This window comes from Myxocyprinus asiaticus, chromosome 16, assembly GCF_019703515.2.
Source record: "Myxocyprinus asiaticus isolate MX2 ecotype Aquarium Trade chromosome 16, UBuf_Myxa_2, whole genome shotgun sequence".
NCBI classification, from domain to species: domain Eukaryota; kingdom Metazoa; phylum Chordata; class Actinopteri; order Cypriniformes; family Catostomidae; genus Myxocyprinus; species Myxocyprinus asiaticus.
The window spans coordinates 19,263,330-19,286,378 of NC_059359.1; the positions used below are offsets into that span (position 1 = coordinate 19,263,330).

General features: G+C 36.2%; 1 protein-coding gene across 3 annotated transcripts in view; it reads left to right on the top strand.

Moving 5' to 3' along the window:
• The first annotated feature begins 1,525 nt into the window (after positions 1 to 1,525).
• Positions 1,526 to 23,049, top strand: part of LOC127454506 (maestro heat-like repeat-containing protein family member 1) — a 55,085-nt gene continuing 33,561 nt past the window's right edge. The window contains exons 1-14 of one of the 3 annotated variants that reach the window (XM_051721771.1): positions 1,526 to 1,620; positions 1,790 to 1,896; positions 2,361 to 2,457; positions 6,862 to 7,007; positions 8,713 to 8,844; positions 9,088 to 9,250; positions 11,924 to 12,022; positions 12,281 to 12,432; positions 13,230 to 13,370; positions 17,383 to 17,475; positions 20,811 to 20,889; positions 22,060 to 22,173; positions 22,329 to 22,402; positions 22,623 to 22,745. In XM_051721771.1, coding sequence (XP_051577731.1) covers positions 2,427 to 2,457; positions 6,862 to 7,007; positions 8,713 to 8,844; positions 9,088 to 9,250; positions 11,924 to 12,022; positions 12,281 to 12,432; positions 13,230 to 13,370; positions 17,383 to 17,475; positions 20,811 to 20,889; positions 22,060 to 22,173; positions 22,329 to 22,402; positions 22,623 to 22,745 — 1,347 coding nt within the window. In that variant the 5' untranslated portion in view covers positions 1,526 to 1,620; positions 1,790 to 1,896; positions 2,361 to 2,426. Of the gene's footprint in view, positions 1,621 to 1,652; positions 1,897 to 2,110; positions 2,130 to 2,360; positions 2,458 to 6,861; positions 7,008 to 8,712; positions 8,845 to 9,087; positions 9,251 to 11,923; positions 12,023 to 12,280; positions 12,433 to 13,229; positions 13,371 to 17,382; positions 17,476 to 20,810; positions 20,890 to 22,059; positions 22,174 to 22,328; positions 22,403 to 22,622; positions 22,746 to 23,049 lie in introns of those variants that run through there. The other 2 variants (XM_051721770.1, XM_051721772.1) reach the window with 2 other exon arrangements.

Here is a 23,049-nt window from a genome sequence, read left to right on the forward strand (position 1 = left end):
TAGTTCGAAACAGCTCTCGTGAATACACCATTGAACTGACACCATTCATTTCATAGGGCCACGCAGAGCTCACCAGCTCCCTCTAGTGCGTTTCACATGATCTGAGGACAATACCTGTGAGCCCTTTTACATTGGGTTCACAAGCAATATTCTACTATTAAATATTCAGTAGCTATTCTTTGACATATGGTTAATCTGCTTATACAGTAAGAATTTAGAGAATGAAAAACGCTCTTTTGATGCTGTTCAATCTTAGGAATAGCTTTTCAGTTTCGATGTAAGGCCGTTTTGTGTTTTGCCGCAAATTGACCTTTGCCTTATTTCAGTGGGTGAAACTTGCTTTTTTGTAAACATGTTTTAAATTTGCAGATATTTATTTGGCTTTTTTTTTTTTTTTTTTTTTTTTTAAACCAATGTGCATTTTCAAAAGATGTAGATTTGTAAACGTAGCAAATACAAAGTGGTAGACTACCAGCTAAAAAGCTCCCTAAAACCAGCCAAGAGGGCGATCAGCTAAGACAAGGCAACCAACTTAGGCTGGCTTTAGCTGTTTTTTGGGATTTTTTTTAAGCAGGGCTGCTATATTGGGCAGCTGGGTTGCTCAAACAAGCATTTTTATAGTGACATAATGTTTACAGTTTTTTAATAGTTATTTATAGTATATTTATATTTGTCTCTACATATTAAAGGAATAGTTCACACAAAACTTAAAATTCTCTCATCATTTACTCACCCTCATGCCATCCCAGATGTGTGTGACTTTCTTCTGCTGAACACAAACAAATATTTAAATAAGAATATCTCAGCTCTGTAGGTCCATACAATGCAAGTGAATGGTGACCAGAACTTTGAAGGTCCAAAAGCATATAAAGGCAGCATGAAGTAATCCATACGACTCCAGTGGGACTTAAATATTGATCTGTTTCTCACCCACACCTATCATATAGCTTCTGAATGGATTATGGATTAAACCACTGGAGTCGTATGTATTACTTTTATGCTGCATTTATATGCTTTTCTAAAAATCTTTGTTTGTGTTCAGCAGACGAAAGCAAGTCATACCCATCTGGAATGGCATAAGGGTGAGTAAATGATTAGAGAAGTTTCATTTTTGGGTGAACTATGAGAAAACTCACATTTTAGTTGCATGCATATTTGTCTTCTTCGTTGGTGTTTGGAGGACTACTCGACAGGCCACGCCCACTCTGATGCATTCCTTACAGGCTGGTTAGCAGGTCTCTGTTAGCACCTGCTGGTAGATGCTGGAACTACACCACCCGATGGCAAAAAGCATGTTTCTCCATAGACAGCCATTCAAAACTAGCCGTGTTTTATGCCGAAATAAAATATTTTACAAGAACCATCTCAATGTAAATTATTTCATTACATTATAGCACATCGTAATCCGGTGACGGATTGTTTTTGAAGGGCTCTTAAAAGCGTGAAATGTATTTATATTTTTCCCTATCTATTCCCATTGACAAGTGATCAGTCACGTGACACCCAATGCAGGAACTGAGCGCCCATGAGCAAAGATGGCAGTTCCCTTTCTGGGAACCCTGCGCTAGCTGAGCACAGTCATAGAGATGAATGGGGATGCTAACGGATAGGTTTCTCCAGGTATTTTATAGCTCCATGGTTCCTCCTGAGCTGAGGCACGTGATTAGGCGTGTTTACTTAAGATACAATGTAGCGCCAGTGCAATCAATCCTGTGTATGTCAACCTCAGCCTAATAATCAATTACACTTTCACGTTCATAATCAGAATCACTTATTGGATTTCTATCAGGATCTTCGTGAACTAACAGCTGCTCTATGCATCTGAGAAAAGGGGATCTGAGTTTGTAGCCTGGGGGCGAGCGAGCGAGCCAGCCAAGCAGACGTACTTGGGTAAAGGTAACACGAGACTGACGTATTGTACGTCTCTTTATAATATTTATGTTGCTGTAAAGACATGTGAAATGGTAGCATTCTTACTGCATTTGCTTCGCGTATAACAGCCCATGCAAGTGTGCAATGCAAAACTGTCACAGTAGTTCCATATATTGTTGCGGCTTTGAGGAAGTTGACATCGATGATGAAATAGTCTACCAACGACTGTGGAAATGATATATAATGTTAGTTGTATGGTAAGACGTTACCAAACCTTTAAAAACCTACCGTTTTCCGTAGATGTACCAGATATCTGCGGTTTTTTGTGCAACATTGCCATAGACGTGTATGTTGTCTCTGGCTGTATATCAAAACCTAGTGAGCTGTCTAAATAGACAGCATTTTGGGCTTCAAATGGTGCGCCTATGACGCCCAAAAAATGCTAGGTTTTAAGACGCAGCCTCCCTCTTGTTTGTTTGTATCTGCAGAGTGGGCTCTTGAGGGACTATACTGGACCACAGATGCATTCCTAAATCTCTGCTGCTAGCCTCGTCATGGGCGTTATTGAGGAGACCGATGTAGAGCGTGAGTAACACTAATTCACTTTGCCCTGATTAAACAAAAAACCTAGCTGGTTGGGTGGTTTTAGCTGGTTTAAGATGGTCACCCAGACAGGCTAAACTGGTGCTCAGCTCGTCTCTTATCCTGGCCAGCTAAAAAGTGCCCAAAACCTCTCCAAAACCAGCTAACTGACCAGGCTAGGTAAACAGCTGCTGTCAGCTGGGGTCCCCCCCCAGGGACTTATTAGATACTTAGAGTACCTAATGTTGTGTAACAGGATCAAATGTTAGTTCAACAAACATACACACAAACACCTGTGAGGATAATCATGTGACATTAAATATGAAAGCCTAGAGTTTATGATATACTGAAGGTGTTTCATGTTTAAAATTGCCTTTACATTTTATCTCAGCTGTTTCAGTGTAATAAAGCAACACTATGTCTGGTTAATTGTTGTGCTTTTTGGCAGCTGACCTAAACAGGCCAGCAGTATAAATAGGTAAATTGAAAGATTATCTATGTGTGTCTATTGATCTTGTTGATCCTAAAGGGGGAATTTAGGTGCAAAGTAGCAGCTGATTACAATAATTCAAATTTATCTGAATGACCTTGCACATGAACACACAGACTTCTCTCATCCCATTACTGTCTTTCAACACTGAATTCTTTAGGACTGACTTTCTTCTAATTATGTTTATGCAACTTGGTACACTGTGGATAATGTGTGTGCTGTAGGTAGATTAAAATAATCTAATTAGACGAGACTGTATATGAAGATCCTAAAACTGATTGCGGTAAAAGTGGCCAGAGGTTGAGAGGTCTCTTTTAAAATATTCTGCATTGCAGAATTCTTTTTCTCTCTGAATAAGCAGGAGTGAGTCATATCGATTTGTCATGTTCTCAGTGCAGGGCTTGTGACCTACACTATTGTTTTTACCAAAAAACAAAAAAACTGGCAGCTGTGTTGTCAGAATAATTATGTAAAAAATACAGTAAAAATTTAAACAACTTTACAGAACAACCTGTAAATTTTACAGTTTAAAACTTTATTTTACGGTGCAGTACCGTCGTTTATATTATTAAATGATAAACTTAATATATTAACCTTCTGAAACTGTAAAAATCTGCTTTTCACTTTATAATGTATTGTTAATCACCACAGTAATTACACAAGGGCACATGATGACATGAAGTTCATCAATAGTGGCCCTTCCAGGAGCAATGACCAATAAACATGTAGAGACGGTGCTCAGTGTCACTCACACAAACACTAAACACCATCAGATGTGAAATTAAAATTATGCAATAAACTGTAACATGGTTCAAGGATGGGAAAGGAGGAGGTGGGAACCGGCTGAGCAATCAACGTAAACTTTTAATAACTCAAAGGAACTTAAACATAACATAAAACACACAGACACACACACACACACACACACACAGGGGCCGCATGCGTCTCTCTCTCTCTCTCTCTCTCTCTCTCTCTCTCTCTCTCCCTCTGCCATCCCCGGCTCCTCCTTTATCTCTCTCCTGCTGATTAGACAACTCAATGCCAGGCACACATCCTCCCGGCCCGGCCATGCCCTCCTCCTCGTCACACTCCTTCACTGCCCGATACAGGCCGGGGCGCCATTCGGACTGGCTTACTCCAACACACCCCCCCCCCCCATCTCTGGTGGGGAGACGCTGCTCTTCTGGCCGTTACGCCACCCGATGGTCCTCCCCTCCTCCTGAGAATCTGAGATTGACAAGAGGAGTGAGAGGGGAGAGAGGAAGAGCGAGCAGGAGAGAGAGAGAGAAAAGAAAACACTCTTCTTTGGCTCCCGGTCCTCAGCCGCTCCTCCGTCCCCTAGCGTACGGCAGCGGGCTCCTCCTGGTGGACGGCAGCGGCTAGGAGGCAGGAACCGGCTGAGCAATCAACGTAAACTCAAAGGAACTTAAACATAACTTAAAACACACAGACACACACACACAGTGGCCACGTCCTCCTCCTCGTCACATTAACTATACTACATCAAATATAACACAACACCCCAAAGTACATAACTGATATTAAAAATAAGAAGAAACATAACTATTCCCATAAAATATAATGAAATGTAATGGGTCACGCAGGGAATTCTGGGAATGTCCGATTACTGTTTTTACCATAATTTTAACAATAATTTACCATAAAATGTACATGTACTCTCTTGTTAAACATAATATAATTTTTAACCGTTAATTATACGGGAAAATCATACTTTTTACATCTAAAATGTTTATTTTTACAACATTTTACCGTAATGTATTGACTTTTGAAATATATTAAATTTGTTACGTATATTTTACGGTAACTACTCATTAACCAATTTACGTTTTTTTTTACTGTCAAATTTTTACAGTCTTTTACTGTTAAAATTACAGAAATGTTTTACATTGTACCAGTGATTGTCTCAGAGTCAATTACAGTAATCCCAATGATTAATTGATCACCCACTCACTTAAGCTCACAGCCCTTCAAGAGTTGTTTTTTAGTGAGTGAGAGACATTAATTTGTAGTGTTGAAAATAGGGCTGCAACTAATTATTATTTTGATAATCGATTAATCTAACGATTATTAGAATGATTATTTGGCGATTATTGCAATGATTAATCATTAGCTTTTAACCGATTATTCAGCTTGTGTCCCGACTTAAAAGGTTGTATTAAATGTGCTTACTAACAATAAAGAGGACAAAATCATCATTTAAAAATACCTCTAAATGACATTCACTCAATTAAAGGGAAAAAAAATACTTTTTATTAAGTTTAATTCAGTAAAGAAATTCACTGCAAAAAATCCTATTGCTATCAAGTGTTTTTTCTCGTTACGTTAAATGAGATCAAAGACTATTCAACAATGAAAATTTTTGTCGACAATTTTTTATCGTCGACGTTGTCGACTAATTGTTTCAGCCCTAGTTGAAAGAAAGCATTTGTTTTGGAGTATCATATCTGGATTTCCTACATAGATTGAGATACTAGAAAAAAGTCATTTTGATGTTGAACACAACATGAAATCAAAATTAATGCAATTTCATTTCTTAATGCTTTTTTCTGGTCTTTTTGTGAAGGATGAAATGTAAAAAGTATTCCTGATTAGAATATATTTATTTAATAATGTATAAAATATGTATTATGTTAGCTTTATACACTAATAGTCATAAAAATAATTATGCTGATGTCACTTAGAATGTGCAGGCTAAAGCTAATGTAGGCATTGTTGCGGCAAACTCACTTTCAGGTCTGGCTCCACAGTAATATGAAATGCCCACTTTTCATCCAATCAATTCCCAGTGGATAAATTTAAATTTTTGTTGTTGAATATCCTGTTTCACTCTTAAGTAATTCAAATTACAGAAGGAAAAATGGCTTGCAAACTAGGTTTCATGTTGATTTTAAGCTCAGTTTGCCCATTAAGACAAGATATATACTTGTTTGTTGTTATACTGTATATACAGGGTTAGAAGAGTTACTTTTAAAATGTATTCCACTACAGATTACAGAATACATGCTTTAAAATGTAATTTGTAACGTATTACGTTAGATTACTCGTCGTCAGTAACGTAATCTAAATACTTTGGATTACTTCTTCAGCACTTGAAGATTTTTTTCACTTGTTTTTGACAATAAAAAAGTGAATAACGTACAAAAATCTCTGCCAGTACAGTGAGCCAAAATACACTTAAAAATACATGCAATGAAAAATACATGCAATGAAAAAGCTGTTTTTGCTATTCCAAACTTACTTCAAAACCCCATAGTGTACATATCGACATCTTTTTCTGATCGAATGGGGATTCTCTCAAATAAGCTCTCAAGGAAAAGTTCTTCAATGGCTTCAGATCCATCTTTTAACTCAAAACGGTGTGAGAGCGCCCTCTGTCTGCACATACAAATGTAACATCATGAGAAAGTGTTTCACCGCTGTTCAAACGCTTCTCGGATCGCATAGTTTATATGGATAAATGTTTTCCAACTGAATAGACTAAATATTAAATGAAACAAATTACAATAAAATGCAAAGTAATCTCTTCAGTAATCCAAATACTTTTTTGAAAGTAACTGTATTCTTATTACCAAGGATTTAAATTATAACTAGTGGAATACAATATTTGTATTTTAAATACGTAACATCATTACATGTATTCTGTTACACCCCAACCATATATATATATATATATATATATATATATATATATATATATATATGTATACACATACATACATACATACATACAGTGTGTGTGTGTATATGTATATGTGTATATATATATATATAATGTGTATATATACATACATACAGTATATACAAGTGTGTGTGTGTGTGTGTGTGTATTTGTGTATCACTACACATCTCCATCACATTATGTGCATGTATTTATGTGTATGTTTTTATCCAATCAGAGGTGACACTGGCCCTTTTGGATGCTGCCAATGACAAGGACCCAGTTGTGCAGGAGCAGGTCAGGAAGTCCATCTTGACACTAGGGAACCAGCAGCCTGATAAGGTCCTGTACATGTGCCAGGACTACCTGCTCAAACACCCCAAGGTCAGCCAGAGAGCACCCGCAGAACATCTGAACCAGTTTTGATGAAGTATTACAGACAGTTATTAAGATTAGTCTGCAGTAAAAATTGATTTACGACAGAGAATCTCAAGTTCAGGTCTCCACTAAATCCATGTTATTTGTCTCTTTTAAAGGCCATATCTCCCATCAAGTTTGCAGATGTGTATGTGTCTTTTGTATTTGTTTGTCCTTTCCTATGTGAAGATGTGTGATTGTCATGGACTATATGGATTAAAGCTTGATGCCATGCTTAATGTCATGGGGTTTACAGTATATGGCCCTTAAGCAATGTACTTAACTTATGATACTTATCACAATTAATCATAGAATCATTCACTGTCAACTCACTATGACTTTAGATTAGTAAGTAATAGTATAGTAGATGCTTATCCAAAGTGACTTATAGTTCACTTATTACAAGGACAGTATCCCTGAAAGAATCCGGGGTTAGAAGGTCAATGGGGATTCCTAATGGATTGCTCTTTATGGGTCTCGAAACAGCAACCGTTTGGTTACTGGCCCTGAACTGTAGCCACTACATCAAATCAGCCACAATAGATAATTGTCAAATGTTATATAATGTTCTGTTCCACTCTGCATTCATCAAATGATTTAACTGTAAAGAAAAGCAGACTTTTGCATCTGCATTTTCTCTCAATTCAGGGAACGACTGTAAATATTTTCACATTTTACTATGAAAATGGTGAATAGAATAACATTAGCCTAGTGTTTATTAAATACAAAGTTACAATGCCCTCTTTAAAGCTGGTCGTATTTTTGTCCAGTTCTTTGTATTTTAGATGACCAATATCAATTTAATGGGATAGTTCACCCAAAAATGTTTGGTGGAATTATAGTCTGTCAACATTCACTTTCATTGTATGTAAAAAAAAAAAAAAAAAAAAGATTAGGTGAAAGTAAATGGTGATTAAGGCTAACATTCTGCCTAACATCATGAGTAAATGATGACAGAAGAGCAGAGAGTCTCTGTAGGACGTGTGTCATCATTTCATGCTGTCTTCCACAAGCATATGATGTCTCTAATGATGTGACAGATGTATGCATTGTAATTCAGTATCACATTAAGCAGTCTCATGCCCTGTTTTCATTTTATGCAAATTTGTGATTCCTCTATTTGTATGGTGTTTTCCCTTCCAAAGAATATTTGAGGTCAAGAACCCCTTTTGAAACATTTCCTACAAAATGAGTCAAAATAAGAATCAGGAAAAGATTAAGAATGCAGTCTGTTTCTAATGCTGTTTTTCCTGCTGTCCTTATGTCCTTATATGCTCATAATATTACATTCTTGAGCTTCAATGTTAATTACATTCCACCAGCCAACTACAAATTACTTTATCTATCTGGTCTTCCATTACTTGCGGATATATTATTATATAGACATTAAGTGTTCTGTTCTTTAAAAATAAAAATAAAAAATGCTAATAATAATTTTAATAAGTTAATTCATAATACATATTAAAATGATGAACATGTCTGAGTTTGTTGTACGCATGCGGGTCAGTTAACGAGTCTCGGCTGTTCAGACTAGTGTAAGATTTGGGCTACATTTAAAATGTCGTGTGAACAACCTAACACAAAAATCACGTTTTAGCAGAAAATCAGATTTGGGCCACATTCAGCAGTGGTGTGAATGCCAACCTGTCATCTTTGTGTCTGTCCTGTATAGCTGGTGGTTGGGCACAGAGTGGTGGTCTTGCAAACCATCGAGTTGGTGTTAAAGAGCAGGATTGATGACATCAGTTACCCTAAGATCAAGAATGTCATAAAGCTGGCATCAGATGAAATGACAAAATCAAAGGTGAGGATTTGTTCTCTGAGAATGAAGACTTAAAATTATGAGTCCCTTGATTAAGTCTCTCTTAGCCGCAAAATAGTATTGTGACTAGTTACTCCTAAACCTGGCAGTGTTTTTAGTATTTCAGTATTTTAGTATTTAGAACAAGTTATTAACTTTGATCTAATACACTGTAGGCTAACAGACATTATAAAATGATTTTACATTGTATGCATATAAAAATACTGTATATCCTCTTCCGAATAGGATGTTGTCCCGGAATGGCAGCAAGCAGCCAGTAATATTCTGGTTGCTGTGGGCAATAAATATATCAGTGACATCATGGAGGAGATACTCTGCAAGTTTCAGCCGGGAGTTTTACCTCACTTCTTCGTGGTCCAAACATTAGCCAGTCTCTCAGACTCAAATGGTGCGTATGTACATCTATATTCAAAACTTTGGACCCTTACCTTGCATTCCAGGACAGTTAAAAAATATTTCTTCAGTCATGTATTTTTGTTCTGTATCTATAAAACTTCACAGACTGATTTTTTTTTTTTTTTTAGTGGAGATGGATTTTTTATTTTTGTTACCTTCGCTTGTCTACTGGTTTTCAACTAGAAAATTATCAATTTTACCTGCAGCCTGTGTCAGGAAGTCCTGATATTTGGGTCATGCTTTGTGTGTTTGTCTGTTGATCATTTTTGTTTCAATTCCTCATTTTAGAGAACCTTGTTTATCACTTATTGCTCACATGATTATTTAAAACTTTAATTTCACATTTTATCATAATTTTTATTTATTTGTGTTTTTTTACAGTCTAAACATTCCATCATTTGTAAATATTTATAAAATTAAAGCTGCACTATGTAAGATTTTTTTGGTTAAAAATGAACAAATTGCCATCATTGATTAAGTACATAATCAATGTTCAAAACAATGTCCTTATCTTACCCCGATTCATTACAGTAAGCCTATAAAAATAATTTGTATTTTGAGCTGTCGGGCCGGATTTGGCGCGAAATCGCTGGCCTATGTCGTTCATCCTTACGTCATTACGTCATGTCCGTAATCACAGGAAAGAAGTACCGGCTGTCACGTGTTCCGGCTGAGGATGCTGTTCAGTCAGTCACAATTACAAAGTTCAGGATGGCATCACTGCAGTCTGGATGGATGTTTATCTGTTATCCGTTTGGCGAAGTTGTTTACCTGCTACAACGCTTGAAATTGGATACAGTATGTTGTTTGGTAGGGGTAATGCTTTTATAAATTGAACATTACTCGTATGTTCACCGATCGCGAGCCGTTGTCGGGGAAGTTACTGTGCATGTTTTACTAATACGTATGACTCCTGAAATTGACTTATTGTACATATTATTTTCATGTTTAATAAAGTATATTTTATCCCCATTATTGCTCGTTTTATATTTTTAGCTTACAGTGCTATTAGGCCTACAGTTTCACTTGCTTGTGTGCAGTGTTTCGTTTGTCACAGTTTTAGTAATTTGATGAAAATGTCCTTTAAAAATAGTAAATATTTCGTCATGTTATATTCATTTTAGTCAGTTTTACTCATATTTTAAATGACATAAAATTTTAGTCAACGAAAATGATATCTTTTACTTGATGATGATGTGCAAAATGGACAAAAAAAGTGTCGAACAAAGACCAAATTTTATCAAATATTTAGAAAAAATTTATAAAAATGTTCTAATGTAAACATGTATCAAACATACAGTATAAATGTACATAGTCTGCTGTTGTTGTTGAGAAAAACCTGAGCTCCTGAAATAATAATGAATAGACTGAAGTATTAGCTACTTTTTAGAAGTTAGCCTACTGTACTCTGAATTCTTCATGCTTTTGAGACTTATTCGTTTTCCTTGAAAGGACTAATTTTGTGTAGCATGTTTCTTATGGAAACCGCGTATTCACAATGCAAATTATGATTATTCTGACTAGCGCATCATTTAATTCAAGTTCACATGTTCATTCGTTTCGTTGTGCAGATGTAATTTGTTCCATAAATGTTGTGGATATATTGATGAAACTTGTTTATAAATAGGATGTGTTAGAATGAGGTATTTACCCCTTTTTAAAGTGGTTCATTTTGCCGGTTGAAGTTAACTCATGCAGCTCAAGCGGAGAAATGCCCAACACACTGGATTAATGGATTAAAGGAATCCATATATAATATCTTATTCTTTTTACAGATTCTCAAGATGTTTCTTCTTCTGTTTATATCTTGCTGTGTAATTTTTATCGTCATATTTTCGTCAACAGTATGCTTTAATAAAACCATTTAATAATCTTCATGTTGCACCTTTTTCATCTCGTCTTCATTATCCTTGACGAAAAAAACCTTTAGTCAACAAACGTTTTCATCAGCGATTTCATTGACGAGATTAATAATGTAAAAATAATGAAGTCTTACATTGAACTCGAATCAGCAGTATCACGAGTTTCACCTCTTAAATTGCTAAATATAATACAATACAAACTTTAATAGTCGATAAAACGCTTGAATAATCATATTAACATATACTTGTATTTACAGTTACCAGTTGGTGGTGATTCAGAAGAGTCCCCTGTTCTCTATGTAAAAGCGCTTTAAGTGAAGTGTCAGAAAAGTGTACAGTTCATTCATTCAAAATATGTAAATAAGAGTGTTGTTTATCTTCATCAAAGCAAGTGATATTTCAGTTTTAAATATTTAATCGTATAACAATTATATCAACATGAAAATAGCACATTATGACTCCGGCTCTGAATTTCTCCTAGTCATGATCACACACAGGTGATGTCCAGGTAACCTCAAATCATGAGATTCATCCGCCATAGGAACAGTGTCGAAACACGACGGACGTAAAGTGTTCTTCCGCAAATTGCTTGCAATTTTAAATTTCGAACACAGATGTCGCTAGAGAGCACAAAGTTACGTAGTGCAGCTTTAAGTAACATTTTTATAAAATTACGTAACTTGGAAAATTGGGTCAGTTTCTCATTCCATCTAGGACTGGTTATATTTTTCTAAATTTAGGAAATGCCATACCAATAAAATAACAGTATCTTTGAGTATCTGACTGTTTGTCTCTGTCCATAGTGTATGGTATGGTGCCTTTTCTCAGTGCTATAATGGGGACCATGTTGCCCATGCTGGGTATGGCCAAACAGGACAACATGAAATGGGTCTTCACCTTTGGTAAGCTCAATTACAGGTCTTTGAGGTCAAAATTTTGAAAATAATCAAATGATTTGAGCATAGTAGTTCAAAAGTGATTAAAATGTTTATTGGTTTTCCTTTGTCAGTGGTGCTATAATTAGTGATTTTTGTTTTTATGAGTTTTATTTAAACATTTATACATATACATGTATATATTGACACTTTCTTTTATGAAATGCATTGGTGCAACTGTTAAATATGTGTTGTGATGTAGTCTTCCTTCCCGTTTCCACTCAGCTCTCTGTCGATTTAGCGAGAGCATTCTAGAATATTTGGCCAACCTTGACAAGGCTCCAGACCCCACGGTTCGTAAGGACACCTTCTCCAGCGAGATTAACTCAGCCTACGACATTCTGTTCAGCAGCTGGATCCAGAGCAGGGAAGCCAAGGTACACTCAATGAGACAGAGCACACATCCCATTATGTCTAACTCACTTTGAGACTAAAGAGGGACTCTGAACAGAAGACATGAATGTGTGCCAGCTGGATTCATTTCAGTTTTAGTTCTCTTTGGAACAATGGCAGGGAAAACATGTGTCACTGATAAAGACAAGCCTGTGAACTTGAACTGGTTCTTACAGAGAGGAGGACTTTTTTAATGCAGAAGATCTGGTTTTGTGTAGATATTTTGCCTTTACGCTAAATTTGTTTACGACAACAAGGGTTAGACTTGTTATAAAGTCATCACTAATCATATGCAGAAATCTGGGAAATCTAGCGTAAACCTGGAAATAAACAGAAGACTAGTTGTTCTGTAAAATGAAAAGGAAATATGTAAGATTCTTTACTATTTCTAGGTAAGTAATGAAATAAGCAAATGTGTGACATTGACCATTTTAACTCCTTTGTACAAAGGCTCAGATGTCCTTGCTTCCATTGAAGCACACAAGATGCTTTTTGGAACATTCTTAAATCATGCTAGGATGACATGGATCATCAGGTTTTTCACAAACTTGTGGAGTGCTAATTGCTAATTTTTCAGTCCAACGTTTCACTGAAATTATTTTTTTTTAATTGAATTAAATGATAAAAATGCAAAATATAAGCATTTTCATGAGGACTCAGACTTTTAAACTAGAGAACGCTGTAATGTGAATTGTTGAGTTTGTGTAACTGCAGTCGTGTGTAGGCATGCATTCATGAATACATGTGTGTTGTGATTGTTCTAATGTGTGTTTCACTGCAGCTGCGTCTGACTGTCGCAGAGGCTCTCGGGTCCATGAGTCACCTGATGGCACATGATAAACTGGAAGAGCAGCTTCCCAAACTACTTCCCACTATACTGGGCCTTTACAAGAAGAATGCAGAACACTACATTATCAGCAAGGTAGAGCCCTCCTCACTGCTTCCATTGACACCTCAGAGCAGGGCCGTGCAGTGCGACAGTTTTGCTTGCATTTTGCTGTTAAAAATTATAACATGCAAAGAGAAGATTTAACCCACTTGCACATGTGTGATAAGTTTGATTTCTGGCTCTCGGAAAATCTGCTTTATTAAAAGCATCGCAACAAAGGACATGTACAATGAACTTGATGCCTGCTTTGATATTTCCAAATCTCCAACAGATAAACTTAGGAGCATTGGAATATTGAGGGCAAATAACCAAGGAATTGTAGAGGGTCTGACAGCACCATGATCTATCTTAACAACAGGAGTATTGATATCATATTAGAAAACAGGCATCATATCAAAATCTGTTATTGATATCAAGATGCGTTATTTTATTGAATAAAAAAGGTATTGCACATGCTTTAGTTGCTGTAGCCGAAGTCAACACCTTAAACTCTATGGATCCGCCGGCGGGTCCAGAGTGGGGCTGTACATAGCGTTTAAGTTTACACTTAAAACGTTGAAGTCCCAGGTTACATAAGTCAGGTATATCTAGTATCATTAGAAAGCTTAGAATCTGGGCCCGTATTCACAAATATTTTTATCTTACAACAGAGCGTTCTCCAAAGAGTTCCTAGCTAAGAATTTTTGCTTTAAACCTTCTTAAGATAAGAGTAAGGCGGTGTGGACCTCATTGCTATGGATGATGTCACATTTTATAAGCACACTCTCTTAAATTGCCCTCAGTGATTGGTAGACAGGGAACTTCTATATACTGTGTGTGTGTGTGTGTATATATATATATATATATATATAGTTGTGCTCAAAAGTTTGCATACCCTTGGAGAATTGGTAATATATGTACCATTTTTAAAGAAAACATGAGTGAGCAGGCAAAACACATTTCTTTTATTTCTTATTGGATTCATATTCAACTGTAGGTTATAACAGAATGGCACAATCATAAAACAAAACATGGCAACAAAGAAAAAAATGAAATGACCCCTGTTCAAAAGTCTGCATACCCTTAGTTCTTAATACTGTGTATTGCCTCCTTTAGCATCAATGACAGCGTGCAGTCTTTTGTAATAGTTGTCTGAGGACCCAAATTCTTGCAGGTGGTATAGCTGCCCATTCGTCTTGGCAAAATGCCTCCAGGTCATGCACAGTCTTTGGTCGTCTTGCATGAACCGCACGTTTGAGATCCCCCAGGAGTGGTCAGGAGACTGTGATGGCCACTCCAGAACCTTCACCTTTTTCTGCTGTAACCACTGGAGGGCCAACTTGGCCTTGTGCTTAGGGTTATTGTCATGCTGGAAAGTCCAAGTACGTCCCATGCGCAGCTTTCCTGCAGAAGAAAGCAAATTGTCTGCCAGTATTTTCTGATAACATGCTGCATTCATCTTGCCATCAATTTTCACAAGATTCCCCATGCCTTTAGATCTCACACCCCCCAAAACATGGATATCTTTTTATATCCTTTTCCATTTTATAAAGTTCCATTACCTTGTTACGCAGGTCTTTTGACAGTTCTTTTCTGCTCCCCATGGCTCAGTATCTAGCCTGCTCAGTGCATCCATGTGAGAGCTAACAAACTCATTGACTATTTATACACAGACACTAATTGCAATTTAAAAAGCCACAGGTGTGGGAAATTAACCTTTAATTGTCATTTAAACCTGTGTGTGTCACCTTGTGTGTCTGTAACAAGGCCAAACATTCAAGGGTATGTAAACTTTTGATCAGGGCCATTTGGGTGATTTCTGTTACCATTATGATTTAAAAAGGAGCCAAACAACTATGTGATAATAAATGGCTTCATATGATCACTATCCTTAAATAAAAGAAAGATCAAGATCAGTCATATTTTCAAAATTAGTGCCAAAATTTCACAATTTCTGCCAGGGTATGCAAACTTTTGAGCACTAGTTGTGATTAATGGATTAAAGGAATCCATATATAGTGATCATATGAAGCCATTCGTCAAAACCTTTGTCTCTGGTGTAATTATGTTTTTTCAGTTGTGAGAGAGGTACCTGCATCTCTAACTAAGTTTACAATAATAGAAACACCCTCACGATTCAGGTCAATGTCAGCATTATAATATTAAAATATACAGATTCAATTGTGATTCAGGTGATAACTTTTTAAACAGTCAATGTAATAATATTCTTATATATTGTGTTTAATGTGGATTGACGACAGCAGTCATGCTACAGATTGTTTGTGAGTAACTCTTAGGGAGTTAGAAGTCCTCAGGAAAACTTCTATGCTGTCATGGGTTTAGGAGCTACTTTTAGCATTAAAATGCTTCATGAATTACTCTTAGATGAAACTTTTACGAGTCCTAAAATTAGGAGTGACACGCTTTAAGGGTTGCTCCTAAATTTCTGTGTTAGGAGCTATTTTTAGTGAATATGGGCCCTGAACTTTCAATAGAACACCATCACTTTTGCATTTATGTTGCATAAAATAACAAAATAAGGCCTCAAAACATCTGTGTCGCAAATAAGCATCATCGAGAGGTAATGTGATAGATATATGAATATGAATATAAAAGTATTTAACATAGCACTTAAATAGACAAGTAATATATCAAATGAAAGCTCTCATTCTCAGGAGTGTGACTGTTGATTATTGTTGCCTTAATATGACAGTTCGAAAGATTTTCAAAAGAATCTTAAATTGAAATACTGTATGATTTCTGTAATATATCAAATACAGATGTATCTTTTATGCACCGATCAGTGCTGCTGTAAGCCCCAAGTAGCCACAAATTTTATATCTGCCTGTACCTTTTTTTTCCTACAAAATGAGCCATTTTTCACTTGTTTGTGAGCTTGCTTGAGTGAATAATCCAATGTTATATTTTAGATGTCCAGAAAAAACTATGCAGTCCAGCAGAAAAAGCATGCTAAACAAATCAATGGAAAAATATGTTATCGACTGTTGATGATAAAACGTTTTTAAGGAGAGGATCTCAGCTTTATAATGACACCTAGATTTAGCATGTAGCCCACTCAGAGGCCGAGATATTTTATGAAACTATTGGGGTGGTGCAAGAAATGAAAATTAGACTGAATCTGCACATCTGTGGGGGCTCAAATGTATAAGATTGCCACCTACATTTCAGATCTGCATATTGTTATGGAGGATAATAGAGGAAAAATGATTTTTCCAAATACTTGTTGCCTTGTATTGGAATGAAAATACTTTTTGCAGGGAGATCGAGCAAACAGAACTGGAATAACATGGTTACAAAGTATTTTTTTTTTTTAAACTTTGTTCATCATAAACATATACAATTGTAAACATATACAGTATTATTCATGAATAATTTTGGGGGTTTTCTGAAAAATGTGACACATTTTTTGCAATTAGAGCACCATATGTTTGAATGGTGAGTTTTTAAATTTGAGTGTGAAAAATTGCAGGTGGCAGCTCAAAAATGCCCCAGAGTTTAAGGGGTTAAAATTGTTAATCCAAAAATCACAGACCATTCACAACCCGCCTGATGCTTATTGCACCAAAAAATGAAAATAGCCGACCAAAATCCAGTTCCATCCTGATTGGCTGGCACTCTGCAACTTTTGATAGTCATGCGTGCACAGGTTTTTATCAGTCTTCCAGGAAATACATTTTTTTTTTTAATTTTATTTTTTATAGAAGTTACCAGTTGCTACAATGAGTACCTCTGGAAGAACTAATTGATACCACAGTTAATGTATATTGAACCTATTAGAAAACGTAATAATGAAACAATTTTGACCATACTTTTTTGTGTACTAATACATTTGTATTTGCTCTAAAATAAATTTTGTAGCCCAATAGCACAAGTATTAGAGCATGGTGGTCACAGTGATATATTAACAGAAAGTGTTGTAATTTTATGTAGTTGTTTATAATAAATTTGCAGTATACTTTGGACATGGTGGCTGATAATCAATGTGGTTGCATTAGAAAATATGAAATTTTTCTGATGTAGTCTAATGCATTTTGTATTTGTTCAGAGCCTGTGTCAGGTTATGGAGGCCTCTGTGAATATGGGTAGCAGAGTGTTGGAGACGCAGATTGATGGTCTGTTACTCGCTCTGCACCAGCAGGTCAGTGTCTCTATGTGTCCTGACTTTCCTATTCGTGTGTCATCATGACAGTGTTTTTAAAGGTGTTTTTCTTCTACCTCTCTTTCATAACTTCTTTTAATTGTGTCTTCATTCTGGTGCAACAGGTTTTAAGATGCTTAACCACAGCCTTTGACATAGAGCAGCCCACGACTATTTAAAGGTCATAATGGGAAATATCAGTGTTCACAGAGGTTTACCAGTTGCTTTGGAATTTGTTTTGATTTAATTTAGTTGATATTTTAAATCTGATTGCAACTGTTGCCCATTGATTAATGTTTGTTACTTTGAAGTTTTCAGTTTTCAATTCGTTCATTTTCAGATTATTTAATTGAATTCAAATTTCCCTTGTTTTTGAAAGGCCATTTTTAACCCAGATATTTAATATTCATTTGTTATTCTTTTTGGTCTTTAGACATTTTTTCTGGACAACTATCAGTTACTAAAACAAATGCACATGCAGTATAAAACTTTGATTTGTTTAACCTCCTGAGACCCGAACATGACTGTGTGCACATTTTCCATTTACCTTTTTGATTTGTAACTAGTAGCACCAAATAAACTTGCAAAAAAAAAAAAAAAATTATATATATATAAATATATATATATATACAGGTGCATCTCAATAAATTAGAATGTCGTGGAAAAGTTCATTTATTTCAGTAATTCAACTCAAATTGTGAAACTCGTGTATTAAATCAATTCAATGCACACAGACTGAAGTAGTTTAAGTCTTTGGTTCTTTTAATTGTGATGATTTTGGCTCACATTTAACAAAAACCCACCAATTCACTATCTCAAAAAATTAGAATATGGTGACATGCCAATCAGCTAATCAACTCAAAACATCTGCAAAAGTTTCCTGAGCCTTCAAAATGGTCTCTCAGTTTGGTTCACTAGGCTACACAATCATGGGGAAGACTGCTGATCTGACAGTTGTCCAGAAGACAATCATTGACACCCTTCACAAGGAGGGTAAGCCACAAACATTCATTGCCAAAGAAGCTGGCTGTTCACAGAGTGCTGTATCCAAGCATGTTAACAGAAAGTTGAGTGGAAGGAAAAAGTGTGGAAGAAAAAGATGCACAACCAACCGAGAGAACCGCAGCCTTATGATTGTCAAGCAAAATCGATTCAAGAATTTGGGTGAACTTCACAAGGAATGGACTGATGCTGGGGTCAAGGCATCAAGAGCCACCACACACAGACATGTCAAGGAATTTAGCTACAGTTGTCGTATTCCTCTTGTTAAACCACAGACAACGTCAGAGGCGTCTTACCTGGGCTAAGGAGAAGAACTGGACTGTTGCCCAGTGTTCCAAAGTCCTCTTTTCAGATGAGAGCAAGTTTTGTATTTCATTTGGAAACCAAGGTCCTAGAGTCTGGAGGAAGAGTGGAGAAGCTCATAGCCCAAGTTGCTTGAAGTCCAGTGTTAGGTTTCCACAGTCTGTGATGATTTGGGGTGCAATGTCATCTGCTGGTGTTGGTCCATTGTGTTTTTTGAAAACCAAAGTCACTGCACCCGTTTACCAAGACATTTTGGAGCACTTCATGCTTCCTTCTGCTGACCAGCTTTTTAAAGATGCTGATTTCATTTTCCAGCAGGATTTGGCACCTGCCCACACTGCCAAAAGCACCAAAAGTTGGTTAAATGACCATGGTGTTGGTGTGCTTGACTGGCCAGCAAACTCACCAGACCTGAACCCCATAGAGAATCTATGGGATATTGTCAAGAGGAAAATGAGAAACAAGAGACCAAAAAATGCAGATGAGCTGAAGGCCACTGTCAAAGAAACCTGGGCTTCCATACCACCTCAGCAGTGCCACAAACTGATCACCTCCATGCCACGCCGAATTGAGGCAGTAATTAAAGCAAAAGGAGCCCCTACCAAGTATTGAGTACATATACAGTAAATGAACATACTTTCCAGAAGGCCAACAATTCACTAAAAATGTTTTTTTTATTGGTCTTATGATGTATTCTAATTTTGTGAGATAGTGAATTGGTGGGTTTTTGTTAAATGTGAGCCAAAATCATCACAATTAAAAGAACCAAAGACTTAAACTACTTCAGTCTGTGTGCACTGAATTTATTTAATACACGAGTTTCACAATTTGAGTTGAATTACTGAAATAAATGAACTTTTCCACGACATTCTAATTTATTGAGATGCACCTGTGTGTATATATATATATATATATATATAATAATTTTATAGAGCAAATATTTTTCCTAAAACTTGATGTCAACATAAGTGGACAGCGGGACTATGTTTTAAATAATACCAAGCTATAGAAAGTCAGATTTTTAAAATCAAATTGTTTATTATGTTTCCAGGAATGTTTATTATTCATGTTTTTGAGACGTTGCAGACATTACATTAGAAATTAGCATAATTAATTCTGATTCAAAGTAATGGCCAGCATCATCCAATCACTGCCATCCTTGTTAAAATAAAATAAATTATAAATTCTGAATCTATGTGCTGAATACCATTGTCCCATATCTGCCAAACATGTTGAGTGGTCCAAACATCATTTGCAGCCTGAAACTGAACTTTTGGTCAGATTTTAGGAGTGAATGCACTTAGCTGCATAGAGAGCTATAGAATGCTCCCTTGCTTATTTAGTGAATGACTTAACTTCCAGTGTGCTGTCTGTCTACACTGGTCTCAGAACAGTTTGTAATGCACCTTATTGTCATCCTAATATCATGTAAAGCCTCTGAAAGCAATGTTTTTAGCTTTTGGATGAACCCTTTGTTCTCAATGTGATAATGCACAGTAAATATAGGATTTCTAATGAAAACATGTGCTAAGGTACACATTAGTGTCCATTGTGTTTAGCGGCGTGGTGTTTCACGATAAATCGCAAAAAATTTTAAAATGCCATTTTGGATGAAACTAAAGACTCCTAAAGTTTTGACTCAAACTGGTTTTTATGTAAAAACTTAAGTAGGTTTCTTACCAGATGCAGTTTTATTGGAGTTTCTCCCAAAGACAAACTCCGCTGTGGTCTGTGCCATGTTGTTTTGTCACATGACTCTGTTGAAAGTTTAACACTTTACTGACAGCCCAGAGCTTTCTGAACTGAGTTCAGTCAGTTATAATTAAAATAAAGTTAAATTATGCCTTACGTATAGCGAAGCCAAAATACTACGTTCATGCATGTGTACGCGGGGTCGCACGAGGTTAAATACACTTTGTATTGAGTGGACAGAATTTTGCCTCAAGTCCTCTCTGTGTCTGTTAGTAGATTGATGTTCATCTGTTTGTTCATAAGCAGTTAAATTATTTTTCTCCCCCCTCCTTCTTTAGATATGTTCACCTGTGGACTTCAGCAATCCTCCAACTGTGAAAAATCACAATGAGGTTTTGCGATGCTTCAGTATCCTTGGTGGGTTCTTGTATAAACTGTACTTAATTTAATTTAGAGTGCATTTGAGTGTAAACAGCTTGCATTAATTACATTTATTGCATTGTATAATTATGTTTTACTAGCCATTTATAATTTAACAACTGAGAGCTGCACCTTTGTCTTGGACATAAACTCGGCTGAAGGTTGTAGCCTCAGTCAGATGACTATTGCAGTCATGTCCTGATCATGTGCTGTTGGAGTCTCAACTGAGATTAAGTTAAACTGTCAGACCAGTAGACTCCTCCAATCAGTGAAATGATACGAATTCTGTGTTTGCTGCTGATTTATGTGACACAGACCAGCTGAACCGCTCTCCTCTCATTTAAATGTTTGTCAAAGAGAAGTCTTTAAGTTTTGAGTGCTTTTTGTGTGCATGTCAATCAAACTATTTTAAAGAAAGTCCCTTTAAACAGTGTAAATCATTGGTATAAGGGCTAGGTATGTACTGAAGCATTAAAACATATAAATCAGAAATAGAACGATGACTCCTTAAATGTTTGAGAGGTTACATGGGACCTAGTTTTTTGTTTTTAATCAATGGGGTTTTTAATCATTTTAATAATAACCATTACAGCTATATAATTAGGTGTACAGCTATATAACTGATGGGTTGTGACCCAAAAATGGTTTGCAGGTCTGTTGGGATAGTCACAGACAGAAGTAAAAAAACAAAAAAAACAATGCTAACTGCAGTACATAAGGTGTTCCTAACTAACTTTGTAATTGTGACAATTAGGAAAGCGAAATAGACTTTTCAACTTCATGCATATTATGGTCATCTTAATAAATATTTGATTTAAGGTCTTTTTTTTTTTCTTTTTTTTACTTTCATACAAAAAAATACATAAATTGTAATTCGCTGGGTCACCAATTAATGCCCAGTGTAAATTTTGGGATCTGAAGCAAAACCAGCTGAAATACACAGGTTTAGATGATGTAACTGTGCACATGCCAGTAGAGATTGTCTGTGGACTGTTTATATACTGGATCATTTACAAGACATTAAAACAAGACACCATTGCCTTAGTTATATACATAGGTTTTGGTGGTTCATTTACTGGCATAGAACAATGTCAAATTTAACCGAGGGCAAACGTGATGAATTGCATTAATTTTCACTTTTAATGTTTGGCTGCTTTTTGCCCACAGCTAACACTTTCCTGGACCGTCTGATGGTGTTTGTCCTCCAGAGGTTGGAGAACAGTAATGAGAGGAACAGAATGGGCTCTCTGGCCGTGCTCAGACACCTCATCAACTCATCCAGTGAGTTTTACATGTGTAATCAAATGCTTCACTGATTCCTTACTAGGCAAGGCATTCTTATCCAGATTCTCATGCTTAGTTATGCAAGTATAAGAATGTTGCTGATTTGTCATGTTCAGAACAGAAGTTTTATGGCTGTGCTCTGTCTGTTCAAGCCTCCACTATGGAAACCAAGAAGTTTCTAATTCTATCCAGCATTAGACAGCCTTTGGCTGACCACAGCAATAAGGTACATAGATATCCTCTCAATGTAACAAGTGACAACATGCACAACATGGCCAAAAGTATGTGGACACCTGTACACCACAGCAATATGTGCTTGTATATGGCTGTCCATACTTTTGGCTATTTAGTGTATATTGTGTATATACAGTATATCTGTGTGCTTAAATGTATAAAGATCATTTTGGGCATGCAGAAAGGTCTTCTAATTGTGTTTACTTGTCCAGGTGAAAAAGAGAGTGGTGCAGGTGATCAGTGCGATGGCTCATCATGGATACCTGGAGCTGGATGGAGGAGACTTGCTTGTCCGTTTCATTATTCAGCACTGTGCTCTACCAGACACTTACCATGTATGAAAAACCTTTACTAAAGAACACATGTCATTGTCTTACTGTAAACCTGTTGCTGTCACCTGACTGTGTAGTTGCAACTGAACTTCCTTCCACTTTTACATATAAAGTAGTAAAATATTGTTTTTAATTCTTAAGGTTAGGTCATGGAAACTGTGGAAAATGGTCATGAAAACTAAATTACAACTGTTTTAGAACAGGAAACCTTAAAGGTGCACTCAGGATATTTTTTTCCTCATTAAAAAAGCTTTACTCCTAAAGAAATAAATTTTATAAAATCATGAAAACAAACATGAGATGAAGA